This window comes from Notolepis coatsorum (genome assembly GCF_963971535.1).
Source record: "Notolepis coatsorum genome assembly, chromosome: 7".
In the NCBI taxonomy this organism is placed as follows: Eukaryota; Metazoa; Chordata; class Actinopteri; order Aulopiformes; family Paralepididae; genus Notolepis; species Notolepis coatsorum.
In genome coordinates this window covers 105485327-105504838 of record NC_140171.1, presented here as the reverse complement: position 1 = coordinate 105504838, position 19512 = coordinate 105485327, and the positions used below count along the sequence as shown (strand labels likewise).

The 19512-nt window shown below is 40.8% G+C and overlaps 1 protein-coding gene across 1 annotated transcript in view; it reads right to left on the bottom strand.

Moving 5' to 3' along the window:
* Positions 1 to 19512, bottom strand: part of smc3 (structural maintenance of chromosomes 3) — a 143600-nt gene that overhangs the window by 24229 nt on the left and 99859 nt on the right. Inside the window, exons 22-24 of the mRNA XM_084318657.1 lie at positions 12270 to 12377; positions 11866 to 11974; positions 534 to 781 (exon numbers count right to left, since the gene is read on the bottom strand). Of these exons, the coding sequence (XP_084174783.1) occupies positions 534 to 781; positions 11866 to 11974; positions 12270 to 12377 (465 nt within the window). The remainder of the gene's footprint in view (positions 1 to 533; positions 782 to 11865; positions 11975 to 12269; positions 12378 to 19512) is intronic.

Below are 19512 nucleotides of genomic sequence, written 5' to 3'. Positions count from 1 at the left end.
TAGATTGTGTGTTGTGAAGTTTAGACTTCAGAGAGGGAGAGTAAAGTAGTAAGTACTTCTAGTTTGTGTGTGTGTACCTGTTTGAGTGTGAGCGTCTGGTACTTCTAGTTTGTGTGTGTACCTGTTTGAGTGTGAGCGTCTGGTACTTCTAGTTTGTGTGTGTGTACCTGTTTGAGTGTGAGCGTCTGGTACTTCTAGTTTGTGTGTGTACCTGTTTGAGTGTGAGCGTCTGGTACTTCTAGTTTGTGTGTGTGTACCTGTTTGAGTGTGAGCGTCTGGTACTTCTAGTTTGTGTGTGTGTACCTGTTTGAGTGTGAGCGTCTGGTACTTCTAGTTTGTGTGTGTGTACCTGTTTGAGTGTGAGCGTCTGGTACTTCTAGTTTGTGTGTGTGTACCTGTTTGAGTGTGAGCGTCTGGTACTTCTAGTTTGTGTGTGTGTACCTGTTTGAGTGTGAGCGTCTGGTACTTCTAGTTTGTGTGTGTGTACCTGTTTGAGTGTGAGCGTCTGGTACTTCTAGTTTGTGTGTGTGTACCTGTTTGAGTGTGAGCGTCTGGTACTTCTCGAAGGCCTCCTGGGGTAGCGAGCCCAGCTCCCTGATCTTCTTCATGCACTCCTCCTTCTTCTTCAGCAGCATGCCCTGCCGGTTGGTCATCTTCTCCAGCTCCTTGGTGTCGTGGTTGATGGCGTCGTTCTGCTCCTTCTCAATGTTCTTCCAGCGCTCCATGCTCTTTATGTAGTCCTTGATCTCCACCTCCGTCTTGTCGATTAGGACATCGAGATCTGGAGATAAATGTTATTATTTATTTTGGGGGGGGTTTGGTTTGTTTAGCTTCTTATCGATATTGTTAACAATCTGCTTTTGATTTGTACCATCATATCCATTTAATTTGATTGTAATTATCTTAATGTTCTGTAAGTAATGTAAACTTTGACACATTTAAACATGTGCTGGTCATATGTACAGCTAAATGACTAAATGATGTACAGTGTTACGTCGTGCCAGTAAAGCTGTGTGAACTGAAATAAGATAAGATGTTCCTTTATTGATCCACTTGGAGAAATGTGGGCATCATAGCAGCATGGGGGAGGAAATAATAAATAGTGTAAACAATATAATTAACTCCGTTTAATCTCTCATATTTTTACATTCAGTGTAAACAAAAGTGCAGATGAGGGTTTGAGTTAAGAAGCATGATCTGATGAATGACTAGATAATAGCTGGGAAATGGACAAGCAAACTCTTTTACATAAAGTGTATAAATGGTACTCTGGTTATGAAAATGTCTGCCAAGTTTTGAGTGTGATTATACACGCATTGAAATAGTTTCTATTCAAAGAGACCAAATGGAGCCTCTCTAGGAAGAGCGCTGTTATATGACCACTTCAACATTTATAGAACTGATCATCAGGCTGAGATAGAATCTAGGACTAGTTAAATCCAACATAGTGATTGACCTAATTTCAAACCCTGGGCTCTTTTCTTGATCCTCCAATCCAAACTGCTGCTTTCCTGACAAACAATATAGATTATATACTGTGTATACCGTATATATATATATACGGTATATATAATATAAACACAATATCTGCTTTAGGTATGGGAAAAATCACAAGAAAAACAGATTGTGGTGCGGCTGGGTGGCGCAGCGGACATTGCACTTGTCACCAACGCAAGAGACACCGGTCTCGAATCCGGCTGTCAGCGTTGCCTCCGGCTTGGGCCGGCCGTCATACTAACTCAGTTAGCGGGAGGGGAGTCGAAGGGTGGTAGTCTGGTCGTTGTAAACAGCGACTCCTACAGGTCGGTCAGGGCGCCTGCACAGCAGAGACAGGAAAATGGCGGGGGCAGTGTGAGCCTCCTACACGTTACTCCTCGCCAATGAGAATCCACGCTGGCAGGTGAAAAGATGTGACTGGCTGCCTCCACATGTATCGGAGGGGACATGTGATGGGCTTCTATCCTCCCTACGACCGGCCAGTGGGGGGCACATGCGAGCAACGATCAGGACAGGGGAGGGAGAATTGGCACGAGAGGAAATTGGGATGGGAGAAAAATCACAGAAAAAGGGGGAGAAAAAAGAGGAGAAGACTTCCGGTTTTAGCACAACATGTAGTGCACGCATTTTGCAATTGCTCCGCTCCCACCAACGCTAATTTCGTTTAAAAACATTATTTGGACAGTAAAGAAAGAGAATAGACCACATCGTATGTATTGTTAAGACCCTCTACTAACCATATCAAAAGACAAAAATGGTTAAAGGTAGAAAGGCGACAGAGAAAATAACTACGGCAACTTCAACGGCGCAGGACGTAAAAAAACGAGGAAGACACGTCCTAACCGTCGCTGGTTCTGAGCCGACGGCGACAAGCTCCGAGGAGGAGAAGGAAGAGGACAATTTACCGGGATCATCGATTACGGTCCCCGAAAGAGAGTTAATAGAGACCAACACAACAGAAGGTACAGAATCAAGCTCCGTGAAAGCGAGAGCAGCCAGATTTATGGATTCCAACGTCACTGCAACTATCTACCATATGCCGCCAACTGAAGAAAGCAGAAATCCACCCGATTTCAACACACTGACTAACCTGATGGTAGAACAGTCTAACCTGATGAAAGAACAGATGGTAGAACAGTCTAACCTGCAGATTACACACATCAAGGCGCTCGAGGCAAACGTCGATGCTAAATTCGATCGCATCGAGGCTAAATTCGATCGCATCGATGAGAAATTAGAAGAAGTCAAGAAAGCGATCGATGCACAGTCAAAGCGAATCACGACAGTGGAGATTTCGGTGACAGAAAACACAAAAGCAGTCAAGGCGAACGAAGGTAGCATGACAGAGATGGGAGAAGAGATGGAAAGAGTGAAGGAGGAATATCGGAGGGAAATACAAGGGCTTAAAAACGAAGCGATGGAGAGGCAACTAGAAACCCAACGTTACCACAGGCGGAATAACATCCGCATTGTGGGGCTTGAAGAAGCAGTGAACTGCGAAGACACCAACTTTCCAAAAGAGTTATCAACGATTTTGGATAACACCGATCCAAACAAAGTGCCAGAAGTGGAACAAGTTTACAGAATCGGTTCCCAGGGGCAAAGTATCAACGGGCCGAGAGTCATCATTGTCACTCTGCGGAAAACTACAACAAGGGATGACATCATCAAATATGCTCGCAACCAACGTGGGAAGCTGAAGTATGGTGATAAACCAATATTTATCTACGAAGATTTGAGCAAAGAGGCCATCATCCGACGTCTACCATACAAAGATGTGATGCAAAAGCTGTACAAAGCCGGCTACAAGCCAAGGCTAGCATATCCGGCGCTGTTATCATTCTTGGGCAATAACGGCCGCAGGTCAGGTCCATATACACCTTTTGAAGCTGAGGATTTCCTGAATCAAAATGTAGCAAATAACCCAAAGCATGACGAAAATGCCGGAAACAGTTAAGCCTCTCTCTCAATATATACCAGTGTTGGAATGACTTTATTGTGTTCATCAATGAGGTCATTCCACCAGTGTTGGAATGACATTGTTGTGTTCATCAAAGTAGCAAACGATATGCAAGTCGTCTATAACAAAGTGTACTGTGTATAATACGATTCATAATACATTATAATTTCAGTCTCTGGTCTCTGAGGGGACAAATAAATATCATTGCAAAAAGATCTATCTGGAATATTCTGGGTTTATCGCTCAAATGCCCTGGGTCTCCTAGATCATTCTGGAAAGTAAAATAGTCTAGGCACTAGTATATTCTACAACCTTCTAGAATATAAGGCACCATGACAACGAAGCATACAACTTTAACAATAACAATCGGTGTGTATACACATAGCAGATAATAAATTAAATTAAGTGCAATCAGTCCTTAATAATACTTTAAAAATTAACCACACATAAACGTATGAGCACAGCAAGGTTATTCTAACAATTTAAGTAATCACTCCATTAAAGGCACATTGAAGCGCTAAAAGGCGCTGCTTTTCTATCTTATCTAATCAGTTAAATCGGTTCTAGTGGCTTCTCCACGTTGATAATTATTTATCTCTTATTCCTTATCTATATCTTTCCATTGATTTTTATTTTATTTAATTTTTTCTTCTCATTACTCTATATTTTTTAAATATATTTTAACTTACATTGTTCTTTTCCAATGTTCTTCACATTAAGGTGTCAATATTACTCTATATTTTTTAAATATATTTTAACTTACATTATTCTTTTCCAATGTTCTTCACATTAAGGTGTCAATATTGCTCTACAATCTTTTCCTTTTTTTCCCCCCACACGTTAGTGGAGGGTTCAAAGGAATATGTCGATAAAGGTTTATTCTCTTTTTTTATTTTATTTTTTATTTTTATTTTTATGTTATTTATCACAATACTTCATTACAGTAAGGGAAGGTGCAAGACCAAAAGCGACATTCTATTGCAATAGAATGGAAATGTTAGATCCTATGGCAATTAGCATAGGAAAATTAGGATTACAATGCTCAGTTTGGGCAATCCGGTGGACCATGGGAGAAAGTCAATCGCGGAGGATGTGTTCTTGGAACACAGGCATGTTCGACTTTCTGGGTGAGGGGAAAATAGGGGATTTTTATTTGTATATATATATGTTTTTAAGCTCAGCTCTCAACGGGACCTCATTAATTGGATGTGCATCTATTGTAGCTTCATACTCCAGAAACATTACCAAAAACTACACGAAAACATGCATAGACTATGGCTAGTTTGAATATAATGGTATGGAACACCGGTGGGATAAACAAACAACACAAGCGCAAAAGCGTGCTCACACTGATGAAAAAAGAACATGTGGACGTGGCTCTATTAAGCGAAACGCACATTTTAGAGGGAGACATAAATACGTTAGCGGATAACATATACCATAATATTAGTCACTCTTCTTTTGCTACGAGAACTAGAGGGGTAGCCATAGTCGTCAGACGCAAATTAAATATCGAATTGAAAGGGGTATGGTCGGATGCTGAGGGGCGCATAACTATAGCTAGGATTATACACAATAACAGGAAAATTGCATTGGCAGCGGTATATGCCCCGAATTTGTACGAAGTGGGTTTCTTCACTTCACTAACAGGAGAAATGTTAAACCATCCCGAGTACTCATATATAATAGGTGCGGATTTTAATGCCATTTGGAACCCAAGGATGGACAAAACTTACCTTTCCTTCTCCAGCGAACAAAAGAATTCATCTAAAGCATTAAAAGATTGGTCGAAATCAACAGGAGTAACTGATTTATGGCGTTCACTTAACCCCATGACCCGCAAGTACTCCTGTCGTTCGGCGAGACACAACACACTATCCAGAATTGATTACGTCTTTGCATCCCCGAGAATATTTGATAAATATGAAGTGGAAATGACACCAAATGCGCTATCAGATCACTGCTACTTAATCCTGAAAGCAACATTTGGTACACTATCTGCCCGGGCCCCAAGATGGCGTTTTAATTCGATGCTGCTTAACAACAAGGAATTCATTACACAAATTAAAGAAGCTCTCACAGTATTCCTACGGGATAATGCTAACTCGGTGCAAGATCCCAGAATATTATGGATGTCGGTAAAGAATATGATCAAGGATTTCTCGGATAGATTTACCTCCATATTGCGCAAAAATCAAAACACAAAACTGTCTGAAATGGAAACGCTTTACTCAACGCTTTTTAATTCTTTAAAATACAACAACTCTACTAGACTAGATAACCAAGTTAACATTCTAAAGACAGCGATCAAAGCAATGTACAGACAAAAATCGGAATTGCAAATACGCAGCACTAGACAACAGCAGTACTTCCAAGGTTCTAAACCTAGTCACCTATTAGCCATGCGACTAAGAATTAATGCAAAATTTGCAGATATAACTGCCATTAGGAAACAACAAGCTCTAGTAACAGAACCCAAAATAATAAACGATACATTCAAAGAATTCTACTCCGATTTATATAACTCAGAAACGACCTTTGATCAAGACAAATTAGACACATATCTTAATCAAATTACTCTCCCTAAACTTACGGAGGAAGACGCTAAACAGTTAGAAGTACCGATCACATTAGAAGAACTCAAGAAGGCCATATCCGGAATGAAAAACGGCAAAGCTCCGGGAATTGACGGTATCCCATCAGAAATGTACATTTCTTGCTGGGACATATTTGGACCCTTATTACTAAATATGATCTTATACTCAGTCAAAGAGGGAAGCTTCATTGAACACCAAAATACCGCACTCATTTCAGTTCTTCACAAAAAAGACAAAGACCCCACTGAGTGCGGTAGTTACCGTCCTTTAAGCCTCCTCGGAACCGATGTCAAACTGTACTCTAAGATATTAGCCATCAGATTGCAAAAGCATATGACGTCTTTAGTTCATCCGGACCAAACAGGCTTCATAAAAGGTCGCCTGATCAATGATAACATAAGGCGAATACTGCACGTACTAGATACAGACAAAGAGGACATCACACCTAAGGCGATACTATCCCTGGATGCTATGAAAGCATTTGACAGGTTGGAATGGTCGTTTCTATGGGCAGTATTGGAAAGGATGGGGTTAGGAAAAGGTTTCATTGATATGATTAAAGTACTATACAAGGACCCATCGGCCAGGATTACAACAGGCACATTCATCTCCGATATCTTTCCGGTATCACGCTCAGCCAGACAAGGTTGCCCTCTTAGTCCCGGACTATTCGATCTATCATTAGAACCTTTAGCACAATTTATAAGACAATCCCAACACATAGAACCAATAGTAATCAAGGGCACACATCATAAAATTAGTTTATATGCGGACGACGTAATATTGTTCATGCAAAACCCCAACAACACATTGCCGCTTATACTCAAGTTGATAGAGAACTTTGGTGATTTATCGGGATTTAAAATAAATTGGCCTAAGTCGGCTTTTCTTCCTCTTAACACCAGTGCAAAAAAAGAGACAACCCTCCCAGGTGCGATACCCATGGTCAAACATTTCAGATGCTTGGGTGTGGAAATATTTCCCACCATAAGACAAACGGTGAAGCACAATTACACAAAAATACAGAACAAAATCAAAGACGACCTGGACAGGTGGGCAAAACTTAAAAACTCAGTACAGGCAAGGGTATCAATAGTTAAGATGGATGTATTACCAAGAATCAATTTCTTCAGCTCAATGCTTCCGTTACCTCCTCCAGAGGGCTACTGGAAAAGATTACAAACCTCCACATACAAATTTATTTGGAATAACAAACCACCTCGCATAAAAAGATCCACCGCACAGAGAAATAAAGCAGACGGTGGCATGGCAGTCCCAGATTTTTTACAATATTTTAATGCCTTCACATTAAGACCATTGAAGAAGATATGGTTTGACCCCGAGGCTTTGGTATCTTGGAGAAAATTAGAAGAAAACATAGTAGCCCCACAGAGATTGAAAGACATAGCATACACTAAACTTTCAATCAAGCATTGTGAGCGAGAATTTGGCCCAATAATTACCCATGCAATCAGGACATGGCGGGAAACACAAAGGAAATTTCCTAACCCTCAAGTATGGCATAATCACACTCCCATATTCAATAACAATGCTCTCTTAATGGGAAAACGACCTATAAGATTCCCTATATGGGAAGAGAGAGGCATACACTCATTAGGGGATATTTTTAATAACAAGGGCCTCTGTAGTTATGTCGAAATATGCATAAAGTTTAACCTCACCGAGTCCACATGGCTTTTTTACATACAGTTACGACTTTGTATGAGATCTCACGGTGTTCCATTACACATACCAATTGAACACCACAGATACCACAAATTTTTCTATGAAAGAGATACATTGGGAGGTTTTGTATCAGGTTTTTATTATCAATTACTAACATCCTCGTATGAAACCCTTCAACTAGACAATGTCTGGAGGAGGGATATACCAGACCTGGAAAGTGACTTTGATTGGCAAGGAGCCTGGGCAAATGTCCGACTTACATCAAGGAACCCGGATCATCAACAAATCAATCTGAACTATATTCACAGGACATACTTGACTCCTATAAGGCTGTGCAAAATGGGGCTTATACAAGACTCCAAATGCTCCCAATGTACAAATGGGGATGAAGGAACATTTATGCACATGTATTGGGACTGCCCACCAGTTAAGGCATTCTGGAAAGATGTGTCCCAACAATTATCAATACTCGTATTTTGGAATATACCTGTACACCCCGCGGTATTGCTATTGAATGATGTTTTTGAGTTTGCAGTGAATCCACAACTAAAAATATTGGTTTTATCGGGTATCACAGTAGCTAAAAAACTGATCGCATCACGATGGTTTCAACCGGAAAAAATTTGCCGGAAAGTGTGGTTTCTTACATATCTCGATGTGATATATCAAGAAATATCTACAGCAAGAATTCTGGGGCTCAATGAATCCAAAATGTCAATGTGGTTAGAAGTGGTGGAGAGAATAAAAGCTAGCCTATAATGGTAGTGTCTGGTTAGGAGTGAGGGATAATGGAGGTACTATCCAAGAGGGGGTCCGGGAGGGGGGGGTTTGAGCTGGAGCATATGTGTGTAGGGTTTTAGAAAATAGGTATTAGGGGTATATTATATACTAACATTTATATAATTGTAACTTCGCTGGATATACACTGTATACGGTTAAAATGTTATTATTGACTATTTTTGTTTTATCCTGTTTCTGTACTTGCATATATTTTAACCACCTTTACTGAAAGTTTCATTATACATTGTGTGTTGAGTACTGACTTTTGATAAGTTTTGTTTTGCAATAATAAAAAAAATTTTAAAAAAAAAAAGAAAGGGGGAGAAAAAGTATAAAAAATAAAAAATATTGTAAATTCAACAAAACACCACAATATTTGCAAAAGATTGCAATTCTAAACAATCCCCACAATTAGCCAACTCAAGAGCTGCCTAGTTTTGGCCACTTACACAGTTTGTCAGAGGAAAGCAGCAGTTGTGATTGAAGGATCAAGAAAAGAGGGTGGGTTTTCCTGTAAGCGCATGGAAAGGAGGGAGTGTGATAGATAAAGGAGAGCGAGAGTACACACCTGTGTGTGTGTGTTCTTAATTACATCAATATTGTGCCATCAGAACAGTATTATGTTTGTAGGTTAAGTATATAATGTCTGCTATTGGCCATTATCACTTTGTCGTATTGAAGTTGATAAACATAACAATCTATGCATGATTAATTTTTCTCCTAGTTCTAACAAGACTGTGCTAGCACGGTTTAAGTTTAACCCATGGACAGTGCACATTAATCAACTTCTTCAGTTTCCACATCATGTAAATGTGCCAGAATTAGCTAATGAGCTAGTTTTCATCTGTAGTCCCTGCCTACCATGCATTTCTTTATGGTGTGCGAGGAAACCAGAGTACCTGGAGGAAACCCACGTGAACACAGGGAGAACATGCAAACTCCACACAGAAAGACCCCTGCTGGGGTTCGAACCCAGGACCTTCTTGCTATAAGGCAGCAGTGCTAACCACTCTGTGTTCCGTTTATACATGATGTATTTATTCTTTCCTTTTTGGGGAAAGGAAGAATGGGGGGGACAGTGGCTCAAGAGGTAGAGCGGTCATCTGGTAATCAGAAGGTTCCCGGTTCGGGCGGCTAAGTGGCGCAGTGGGCAAGGCGCTCGCCACTAACGCAGGAGATGCTGGGTTCGAGCCCAGCTCTCGGCGTTGCTTCCGGCTTGGCTGGTCGTTCATACTAATACAATTGGCAGTATTAGGGGGTGGGAAAGCCGGTGGGTGGGGATCGGACGTTGTGGACAGCGACTCCTACAGGTCGGTTGGTGCGCCTGTACAGCAGAATCAGGAAGCAATGGGGGCAGCGTGAGCCTCCCATGCGTTACTCCTCGCCGCTGAGTTCAAGTTCAAGTTCCTTTTATTGCCACATGGCCAGGCCGGTGGAATTCAAGCACGGTGCAGGTGGTAGCTGCGACAATACACCACATAAAACATAAAAAGACACATGGAACAGTACAGTACAGAAAACACCACCTAGAACAAATACATGACAGAAACAGTACAGTACGAAAAACTATAGATGTCAGTTCAATGTAACATAGACCAGAAGAAACATAAGAGCAGGGGGTAAATTTAGGAGGAGTTGGAGTTAAGCAGTTGTATGGCCTTGGGGAAGAAACTGTTATTGAACCTTACAGTGCGACTACCTAGTGACCTGAACCTCCTACCAGAGGGGAGGTGTTGGAAGAGGTGATGAGCTGGGTGCAGGGGGTCACTAATGATTTTGTTTGCGCGTGTGATGGTGTGATGTTTGTGTATGGAGTCCAGGGTGGGGAGTTTGCAGTTGATGATTTTGGATGCGCTTTTTATGATCCTCTCTAGTCTGTGTAGTGTGTGTTTGGGTGTGTTGCCGTACCATACAGTGATGGATAATGAAATAATGTTTTGTATTATGGCAGTGTAGAATTGTACCATTAAGTTCTTCCGAACCTTGTATTTCTTGAGTTGTCTCAGATGAAATAGTCTTTGATTGGCTGTTTTGAGTAGATGAGTGGTGTGATGGTCCCAGTTTAGTTTATTGCTGATGTATGTTCCTAGGTATTTGAATGTGTCTGTGGCTGAAATGGGTTGCTTGTTGATGAGCATGGTGTTTTAGTGGGTGTGGTTTTCCTAAAGTCAATGATGAGTTCAACAGTCTTGCTTTCATTGAGTATGAGGTTGTGTTCTCTGCACCACGTTAGTGTCCGCTCCACCTCCAGCCGGTAGTCATCCTCCTTGTTGTTGGAGATCAGCCCTAAGATGGTGGTGTCGTCTGCGTATTTCAGCATCTTGACTGAGGGGGATGCTGATCGGAGGTTGTTTGTATAGAGGAAAAAAAGCCACAGGGAAAGAACACACCCCTGTGGTACTCCGATGTTGGTGGTCAGAGGGAGAGAGGTGTGGTTATTGTAGAGGACTACTTGTTTGCGGCCCTTCAGTGTGTCCAGCAGCCAGAAACAGAGGGAGGGGGCAATGTTCATGTTGGTCAGGGTTTGAAACAGTATTGAAGGCACTACTGAAGTCAATGAAAAGTATCCGTGCATAGCTGTTTTTGGTCTCCAGATGCTGGAGGGTGTAGTGCAGTGCCAGGTTGACTGCATCGTCAGTAGACCGGTTTGAGCGATAGGCAAATTGTAGGGGGTCCATCAGGGGGGATGTGAGTATTTTTAGAAATGACAGGACTATGCGTTCCAGCACCTTCATGGCTACTGCCATCAAGGCCATCGCGCTGTGCAGGTGAAAAGATGCGACAGCTGCCTCCTCGTGTACCGGAGGGGACATGTGATGCAAGGCTTGGTCCACATTGCAGCCGACCAGTGGGAGGCATGGTCTAACAACGTTCGAGACAGGGGAGGGTAGAATTGGACGATACGAAATTGGGATGGGAGAAAAATAGAAAATGGGGAGAAAAAGTAGATAAAAAAAAGAAGGTTCCCGGTTCAATTCCAGCTCCTCCCGGAAGCATGTGGAAGTGTCCTTGAGCAAGACACTTAACCCCTAACAGCTCCTGATGAGCAGGTCGGCACCTTGCATGGCTGCCTCTGCTGCCGGTGTGTGAATGTGTGAGTGAATGGGAGGCATACATTGGATACATGCAGTCGATTTATCATTTTTGTTCGTTTATATCTTCTTGCTGCCCTCTAGTGGCCAGAAAAAACATGACTATAGCGGCTTTAATAAACTTCATCACCAATTTAGCAACAACACATTTGCATATCACAATTCACACTATGAAAAACAAACAAAACAACAACACAATAATAAACAGACGATACATGGATATACTGCCCAGTATTAGTGACAGCGTGCCTACCTTCTGATCGTGCCAGGGTGTCTTTGACGCGTTTGTTGATGCCGTCCAGCTCAGAGGTGGTTGCTGTGAGGATGGTACCTCCCTCCGTCTCCCTCAGCTCGTTCAGCTCCTGCAGAGCAGACAGTGTTAACAACAAAACGGGCAGCAGAGTAGAAATCTCAGGGCTGAATGATATACATTTTTGGGGGGGGGGGGGATATTGTGATTGTGAAAACTATCACACAACTTGCGGTAACATTTTGAACCGGTTAACCATCTGTAGTGTGGTAGTGAAAGGGTTAACCTTCTGTAGTGAAAGGGTTACCATCTGTGGTGTGGTAGTGAAAGGGTTAACCTTCTGTAATTAATTTCAGTACAACAGCTCCATGAACGCCTAGTGAACGTGAGGGTGTGGGGTAGCAGACCTGTTCCACTTGGTCCAGACGCTTGCGCAGGTTCTCGTTGAGGTAGGTCTCCACCCTGGTCATGATGCCCTCTAGCTTGATTCTCTCATTCAGGAGCTGCCTGTTGTCCTGTGGACAGACACACACACACGCTTCTTTCAGGATGTGGAGAAACCATACATGAGTACACGCGCACGCTTCTTTCAGGATGTGGAGAAAGTAACCATACATGAGTACACACTAGGGGTGGAACGGTTCGGTTCGTATCACGGTTTTGGGGTAACGGTTTTGGGTTTGGTTCGATATACCTTGTTTTAATTTTTTTTTTTTATAAATGTAAAAATGTTAAAATGTTTGCTACATTTGTCAAAGTATTAACTTAGTGGAAACAAACAAAATAAAATAATTAAACCTTTCTATTTTTGTGGCCACATTATAGACAAAGGCCATCAACACAAAGTATGCATATGCTCAACCAGCACTAGACTTTCTTTAAAATAAACACAAAAAAACAATGTCAACATTTTTTTAATTCCCTGATTGTCAGTTCTTAACACATTGGTTGCCAGCCGGACATGACGATTTATCGCTTGGATGCCACCACGTTAATCAATGAGAGGACGAGCACATTTGCGAATGCATAAACTATATCTTAAATTATGGCTATGTGTCCAATACCCCCGTCGCTTATCAATGACTTGCTTGCAGTCAACATGTACGAAACGGATTGTTTTTTTCATCAGTACATTTCCGTTTTATACCGTTTTGAATACGAGTATAGTTTTGAAGATTTCTAGTGATTTCAGAAAAATCCACGAAAATAGCTCTTGGAATACACAAAACACATTTTTCGGCCTATTTATGAATAGTTTTCAAATAAACGCTAGATTATCGATAGTATATGTGTACTTATGCACGCTAGAGAAGGCAGGGCTGTACGCTAAGCTTTTTCACTAGGGGCACACTTGCCCCTAAATGAGAAATTTAGGGGCAAATAATATTTTTTAGGGGCAAATTTTTAAATAACTATTTTACCATTATAGTAGGGCTGGGCGATATGGCCTCTAAATGATATCGCGATATTTTGACATTTCCTCTAAAGCACTTAAAAATGCTTGATTGAACCCTTTGATGCATACAGTCACGCCAATATGATGATTATAATAAGTCCCTGCAACATATGTTTGCATTATTAAACCATGAAGATGCTTTAAAAAATAATTTAATGAAAATGTACTAAGAGTAGTCTACTGACACACTAATAAAAAAAATTATTTACATCTAAGACAATTTATATAAAAACTCTTGGGTGCCTTTTACACAGTACTGTGTTTTCTATCCACTTTAGCCAAACACACACACACACACACACACACACACACACACACACACACACACACACACACACACACACACATATATATATATATATATACACACACTACTGTGAGAAAATAATAATCACACAGACTTAATGATTTTAGAATATTTCAGATAATGAAATTAAATGTTTATATCATCAACTATCCAGTTAGTATTTATACTGTGTGTAACATTTGGCTACTTTAAATCATTGAATGTAGAGAGAGAGAGAGAGAGAGAGAGAGAGAGAGAGAGAGAGAGAGAGAGAGAGAGAGAGAGAGAGAGAGCCCCTTCGGGTTTTGATCGTCTAAGCTGCCGTAGGTGATGACGTCACACTCGAATGTAAACAGGAAGAGATGGAGACACACGGAGATGGGAATTGAATGATATACAGAAACGAATAACCAATAAATATGAAGTTATGTTTAAACTTCTGTTGTCAAGCGTTGTCAATATAACCCACCCCCTTTCCTCACGAATGGAACTAGTCTTGTGGAGTCCGCTTTGACCGTTTTCCAGGGTTAGCAGAGATCGCTAGTTAGCTTAGCATAATCCTAATGGAGACCTTGGTTAGAAGCTACCGTTAGCTCATTGCTCGTGTCAATTAAATTGCATGTTATTAAAGGTCCGCGCTGGTCTGTCTAATGAAATTACAACCGCAACATTATATTGCACTGTACAGCCCTGGTTGTAGGCTAATGTTTTACTACAATTTGTATGGATTAATTTAGGAGTGAAATGCGAATGAAGGGTTGAAATCACCACTCGCAAGCTTGCCCCCAGATATTATTTTAAACTCGCACGGACCAAATTAGGGGGCAATTTGCGATCATATCATCGCAGTGTACAGGCCTGGAAGGGGGCTGAAAAATCTATTATCCATGACCTGGTCAGCGCTAACGTCATACACGCACACACATACACACACACACATTTGTGACCGCTGTGAAAAAACATCTGATTAATCCAAAACAGGTAAAATAGATTCCTTACCTCAGATCAGATGTTCTGCAAAAAGATTAATCCAATTCCTGATCGCCATTCCAAATATTGATCGCGTTTATTGATCCAACATTATAGTCTGAAACGCATGATCCAAACTGCTACTGCCGCTGTGTATCTGGTAACACAACACTGCTTTCCAGAGGTGGGGAAACCCTGGGGCGGAGTTTTTTCCTGATGCATTTTCCCATCGACTCCAATCTAATGATGTGGATTACCATCAGGGAGACAATAGGGGGTGGTATTTGCCCTTTTCGAGCTCAGAGCCAGTCCCAATGATAATGTCAGGCTGGACGGATGAAAAATGAATAGATATCGCTAATAAAAGAAATAACGATTAAATAACGAGAAATCTCGTTGTTGGCAACCAACGCATGGCGGCCAACAACGAGATATCTCGTTGTTGGCACCCAATGTGTTAATGGAAAGATTAGTTTTCCGCTTGAAATTAAAGTGCAGTATTTGAAATACAATGAAAGGAATATGGCTGGATTTCTTATCAAAAGGAAAAGTGTCACTGTGTTATTTAAAATAAATAAACAAACAAGTTAGAAGGCCATCAATATAAAATGCTGTACCGTTTCAAAACAACACTTCCCTGTTCATTCTATTTTTAAAATACGTACATAGTCTGTCTACATTTATTTAGACTAACATTATTTAAATATTGAGTGCAACTGTGGTGGATTACGTAATTCGGTGAGTTGGAACTATCTATGGGTTGGCGGGTCCGCAGGGACAGTTTAGCGTGTGGGACCTTCTCGACTAACGTTACCGGAGTTGAATCGAGTTGATAACATGCAGTGGAAAAGCGGCAATAGTCCCGGTTGGAGTTAGTAAACACAGTTGTATGTTAGCCTTCTTGGATGTTGAATAAAGGCCTATCATTGTCTTTCAACACCCCGCCTCTCGAACTCCCATTTTCTCCTCTGCTAGCTAGTAGCTACGGTAACATTTCAGGTTGGCTGTATTACAGCTGGTGGGCTACTACCATAGTTAAAGTGCGTTGTGTTGTTGTACAAACCGTGCTAACGTTAACGTTATGATGTGTGTAGGCCTATGTAATGTTAATGGATATGTTTTTAAAGTCGTAATTAGGGCCGACCTTCGAAGCTTTTTTTGGCAATCGAAGCTAAGCTTCGATTTTTTTTTTATAATTTTGTATCTTATGTTGTGGGACTTGTACAGCACTTTCGTAAACTTTGTTGTTTTTAAATGTGCTCTATAAATAAAGTGGGTTGAATTAATTAATTAAGTAGCCCCTTTTGTGACTGAGCCAACAAGGTTTCACTCGGCTGTGTGATTTAATTCAAGGTGGATCGCTGTTGTCGTTTGAACAACTTCAGATTTCATGGGAACTACCAATCCCCCAAATCAAGAATGTTTAAGATGAATGAAGTAAGATTTTGATTATTTGAAATATGGCCTGTGTAGACTAAACTATGCACAGAATTATGTCAGTCTACAAGGTCCGGATTCTACATGGTCCGGCAATGTAGACCTTGTAGACTCCACTACAGACCAATTATCAGTGAATGTTCATGCATTTTTAAGAAGGGCAACTTCCACAAAAAAACAAAGAACTCACCAAAACATCTCAGTAGCACCTTATCTAAATTTTATTTCCTATTTTGTTTATTCATCCCAGTATCTTTCTTTCTTATGTGTGGAATTCTACAAGGCATGTAGGTGTATATGTATTTGAGGATGATATCCTTCAAACAGGCAATAGTGATGATATAATTTGGGCAGTGCTGAGCTGGGTTACTTTCCTCCAGTGTATTTGTCCCCCGGCCCCACCCAATGGAAACACACACACACACACACACACATTTACATTTAGTCATTTAGCTGACGCTTTTATCCAAAGCGACTTACAAGTTCTGTACGACAAGACAGCAAGAAGGGTACAACTCAGCTGAGTAACAATGTTTATCAAAGTGTTGCGTGTTACAGTGTAGGTTAGTTTATTAGGAAAAGTGCATGACAGTAAGGTTAGTCACGGTTAGATTTTTTTTTTTTTTTTTTTTTTTTTATCATTTCAGATAATGGTTGAAGAAGTGAGTCTTTAGTCGACGGCGAATGATTGGACGGGATTCGGCTGTCCTAACTGGGATGGGTAGTTCTCACACACACACAAATCGTCCTTTTTTTTTTTTTTACTTCGATTTTTTTTTAAATGTTCGAAGCTTGTGCCATCGAACGAAGCTTCGAAGCTTCGAAGTATTTAAGACAGCCCTAGTCGTAATGAAGATTGATTTATAATATATTGTGCTTGCCATTTCCACAAACTGACTAGCACCTGCTGCCAGCTGAGGAGCGGGCGCGTCACCTCTCCCGGCTCCCTGCCAAATGAAGATTTTCTTTTTTGCTCATCCCGTGAAACACACGCCCAGAACCGGGGAGGTCGTGCCGAACGGTGTACGGTTCGAATGCATACCGTTCCACCCCTAGTACACACTAGGGATGTTCGATATTGGCTTTTTTACCGATATCCCGATATTGTCCAACTCTTAATTTCCGGTACAGATATCAACCGATACCGATATATGCAGGGACTCTCCCAGACAGACCGTAGGGGGTAGGTGTGCAGCGACCAGGAAGGGGATTGGGAATTGGCATAACGACTAACATTGGGATGGGAGAAAAACGGAGGAAAAAGGAGGGAGAAAAAAAAAAAAAAAAAAAGGAGAGGAGGATGAAGAGGAGAGAAGCAGAGAGCAGCGCTGGACCGTAAGCACATCCTACTCACTACCAGCCTCACCTTAACACATTGACTGCCGTTCACGTAGATCTACGTTTCTGTCGCCCGACAGTTGAGTGCCGGAAACGTAGATCTACGTTTCTGTCACGGTATTTCTTTTATTATCTATTGCCATTCATAATTCAGCGGGGCACCTTGTGCATACTGTTCTGAGTGTGTCTGAGCTGGCAGACGGTATTATACCGCCCTCTAACGCCTTCGGCCAGTAATGCACTCATTAGGGGTTGGTTTCTTTTCTCTAGCGAGCTGCGGCATGGGGGCGGGTCCTAAACACTCCGGCAAAACACACGCTTGTAGGGATGCTTTGGACTACTGACCCCGCCCGCCCGTTGAAGAGCAATGTCCAACAACGTCGGAGGCACGATCGCTGTGGATAACTGGAATGGCGATGAGATTATTGGATTCTTTTTTTTCCCAATACTTCAGAGACCAGGTAAGGACACTATATATGAAAGCTTGCGTTGATCTGATATTTATTTTTACTGCGATTGAAGCTATCTGTGTTATAGCTGTTTGGCTGTTTTCCGTTGGGTTGCAGGCAGTGTTAATTTTGGCAGCTATTTTCATTTTAGTTTTAGTCTTAGTCATGTGTCAAGTGCTCCTTTTTCGTTTACATATTTAGTCATCTTCATTTATTTTTCGTTTAGTCAACTAAATGTCTGAGCATTTTAGTCTTAAGTCAGTTTGTCTCAATTTTGTCTTTTTTGTTTTAGTCTAGATTTTGTCGACGAAAACGGATGACATTTGTCTATTTTTAGTTAATGTACATTTTTTTTTTTATAAAAATTATAAAACTTTTTTACAGCTACTGTTTTATATATACTGTTTTTTAGTAATAACTAGAAAGTAATGGTATTTATTCAACAACAGGTGATTGTATAGATTAGTATTAGTAAGTATCATTAAAAGTTCTATGCTCAACTATGAAACAAGGTGTTAATAGCGTCAGATTCAAGTAGTGCATTAATGAGTATAAAACATACAGTCAGAAACAAGACAGGATATTATTTTGGAAATAGCACAGGCGATTTTTAGGGTGAGGAGAATAGGATCAGATGTGAGATTAATTTGGGTGCCAGCACATATAGGGGTGGAGGGGAACGAACTGAAGGATGAGTTCGCAAAGGAAGCAGCTAATAAAATAGAAATAAATCTGGATGTGAGTTACAGCAAGGCAGAAGTTAAGAGCATAATTAAATGTAAAATGAAAAAGTGGCAGGAGGAGTGGGATAAACGAAATAAAGGTAGGCTTTTTTATAATGTCCAGAGGGCAGTAGGGAAAATGAGAGATGTGGGCAGAGGTACGAGGGAAGAAGTTATTGTTTCAAGAATGAGATTTGGACACACTGGGCTAAATAGTACACTTAGCAAACATGAGACTGGTAGGTGTGAGTATTGTAGTAGGCAGGAAACAGTGGAGCATGTGTTAGTGGAGTGTAGCAAATACAAACACGAGAGACAGATCCTCAAAGAAAGGTTGGAGAGAGACCACATCAAGCTGGAGGTGAGAGAAGTGTTGCGACTGAGCTCAGGGAATGTGGGGTACAGGGTAGGGCTGGGCGATATGGCCTAAATATGATATCACGATATTTTCTGACCTTTCGGCGATACACGATACACATCACAATGTTTTTCTTTTCCCCCCCAAACAATTCATTATGAGGCTTACCAAGACAGTATTTGAGTTTGCAAGCTAACATTAAAGACAAAATAAAATACCCATGCATTTAGCTTTTTTATATTATATATTAGATTTAGATTATTGGATTATTAGATTATATATTGCATATATTTAGCAATGAGATATTATATGATTTAGATATGAAATATGATGAATTGAAAATGGGGGACCCTGATGTAAACAAGACGAAAGTCTTTCTCTGGTCTGCATCCCCTTAACAATTGTATGTATTGAGCTGTACTGTACCCATTATGCAATATGTTAATAAAGTTTTTAATCAACCAATCAATCAATCAATCAATCAATCAATAGCATTTTAATGAAACTACTGTATATAGTCTTCATCCTCCAGTCCACTGTTGTTGTATTGAGCTGTACTGTATTGTACCCATTCTGCAATCTGTTAATAAAGTTTTCATTCATTCATTCAGACGGCAAACAGAATAATTTTGATT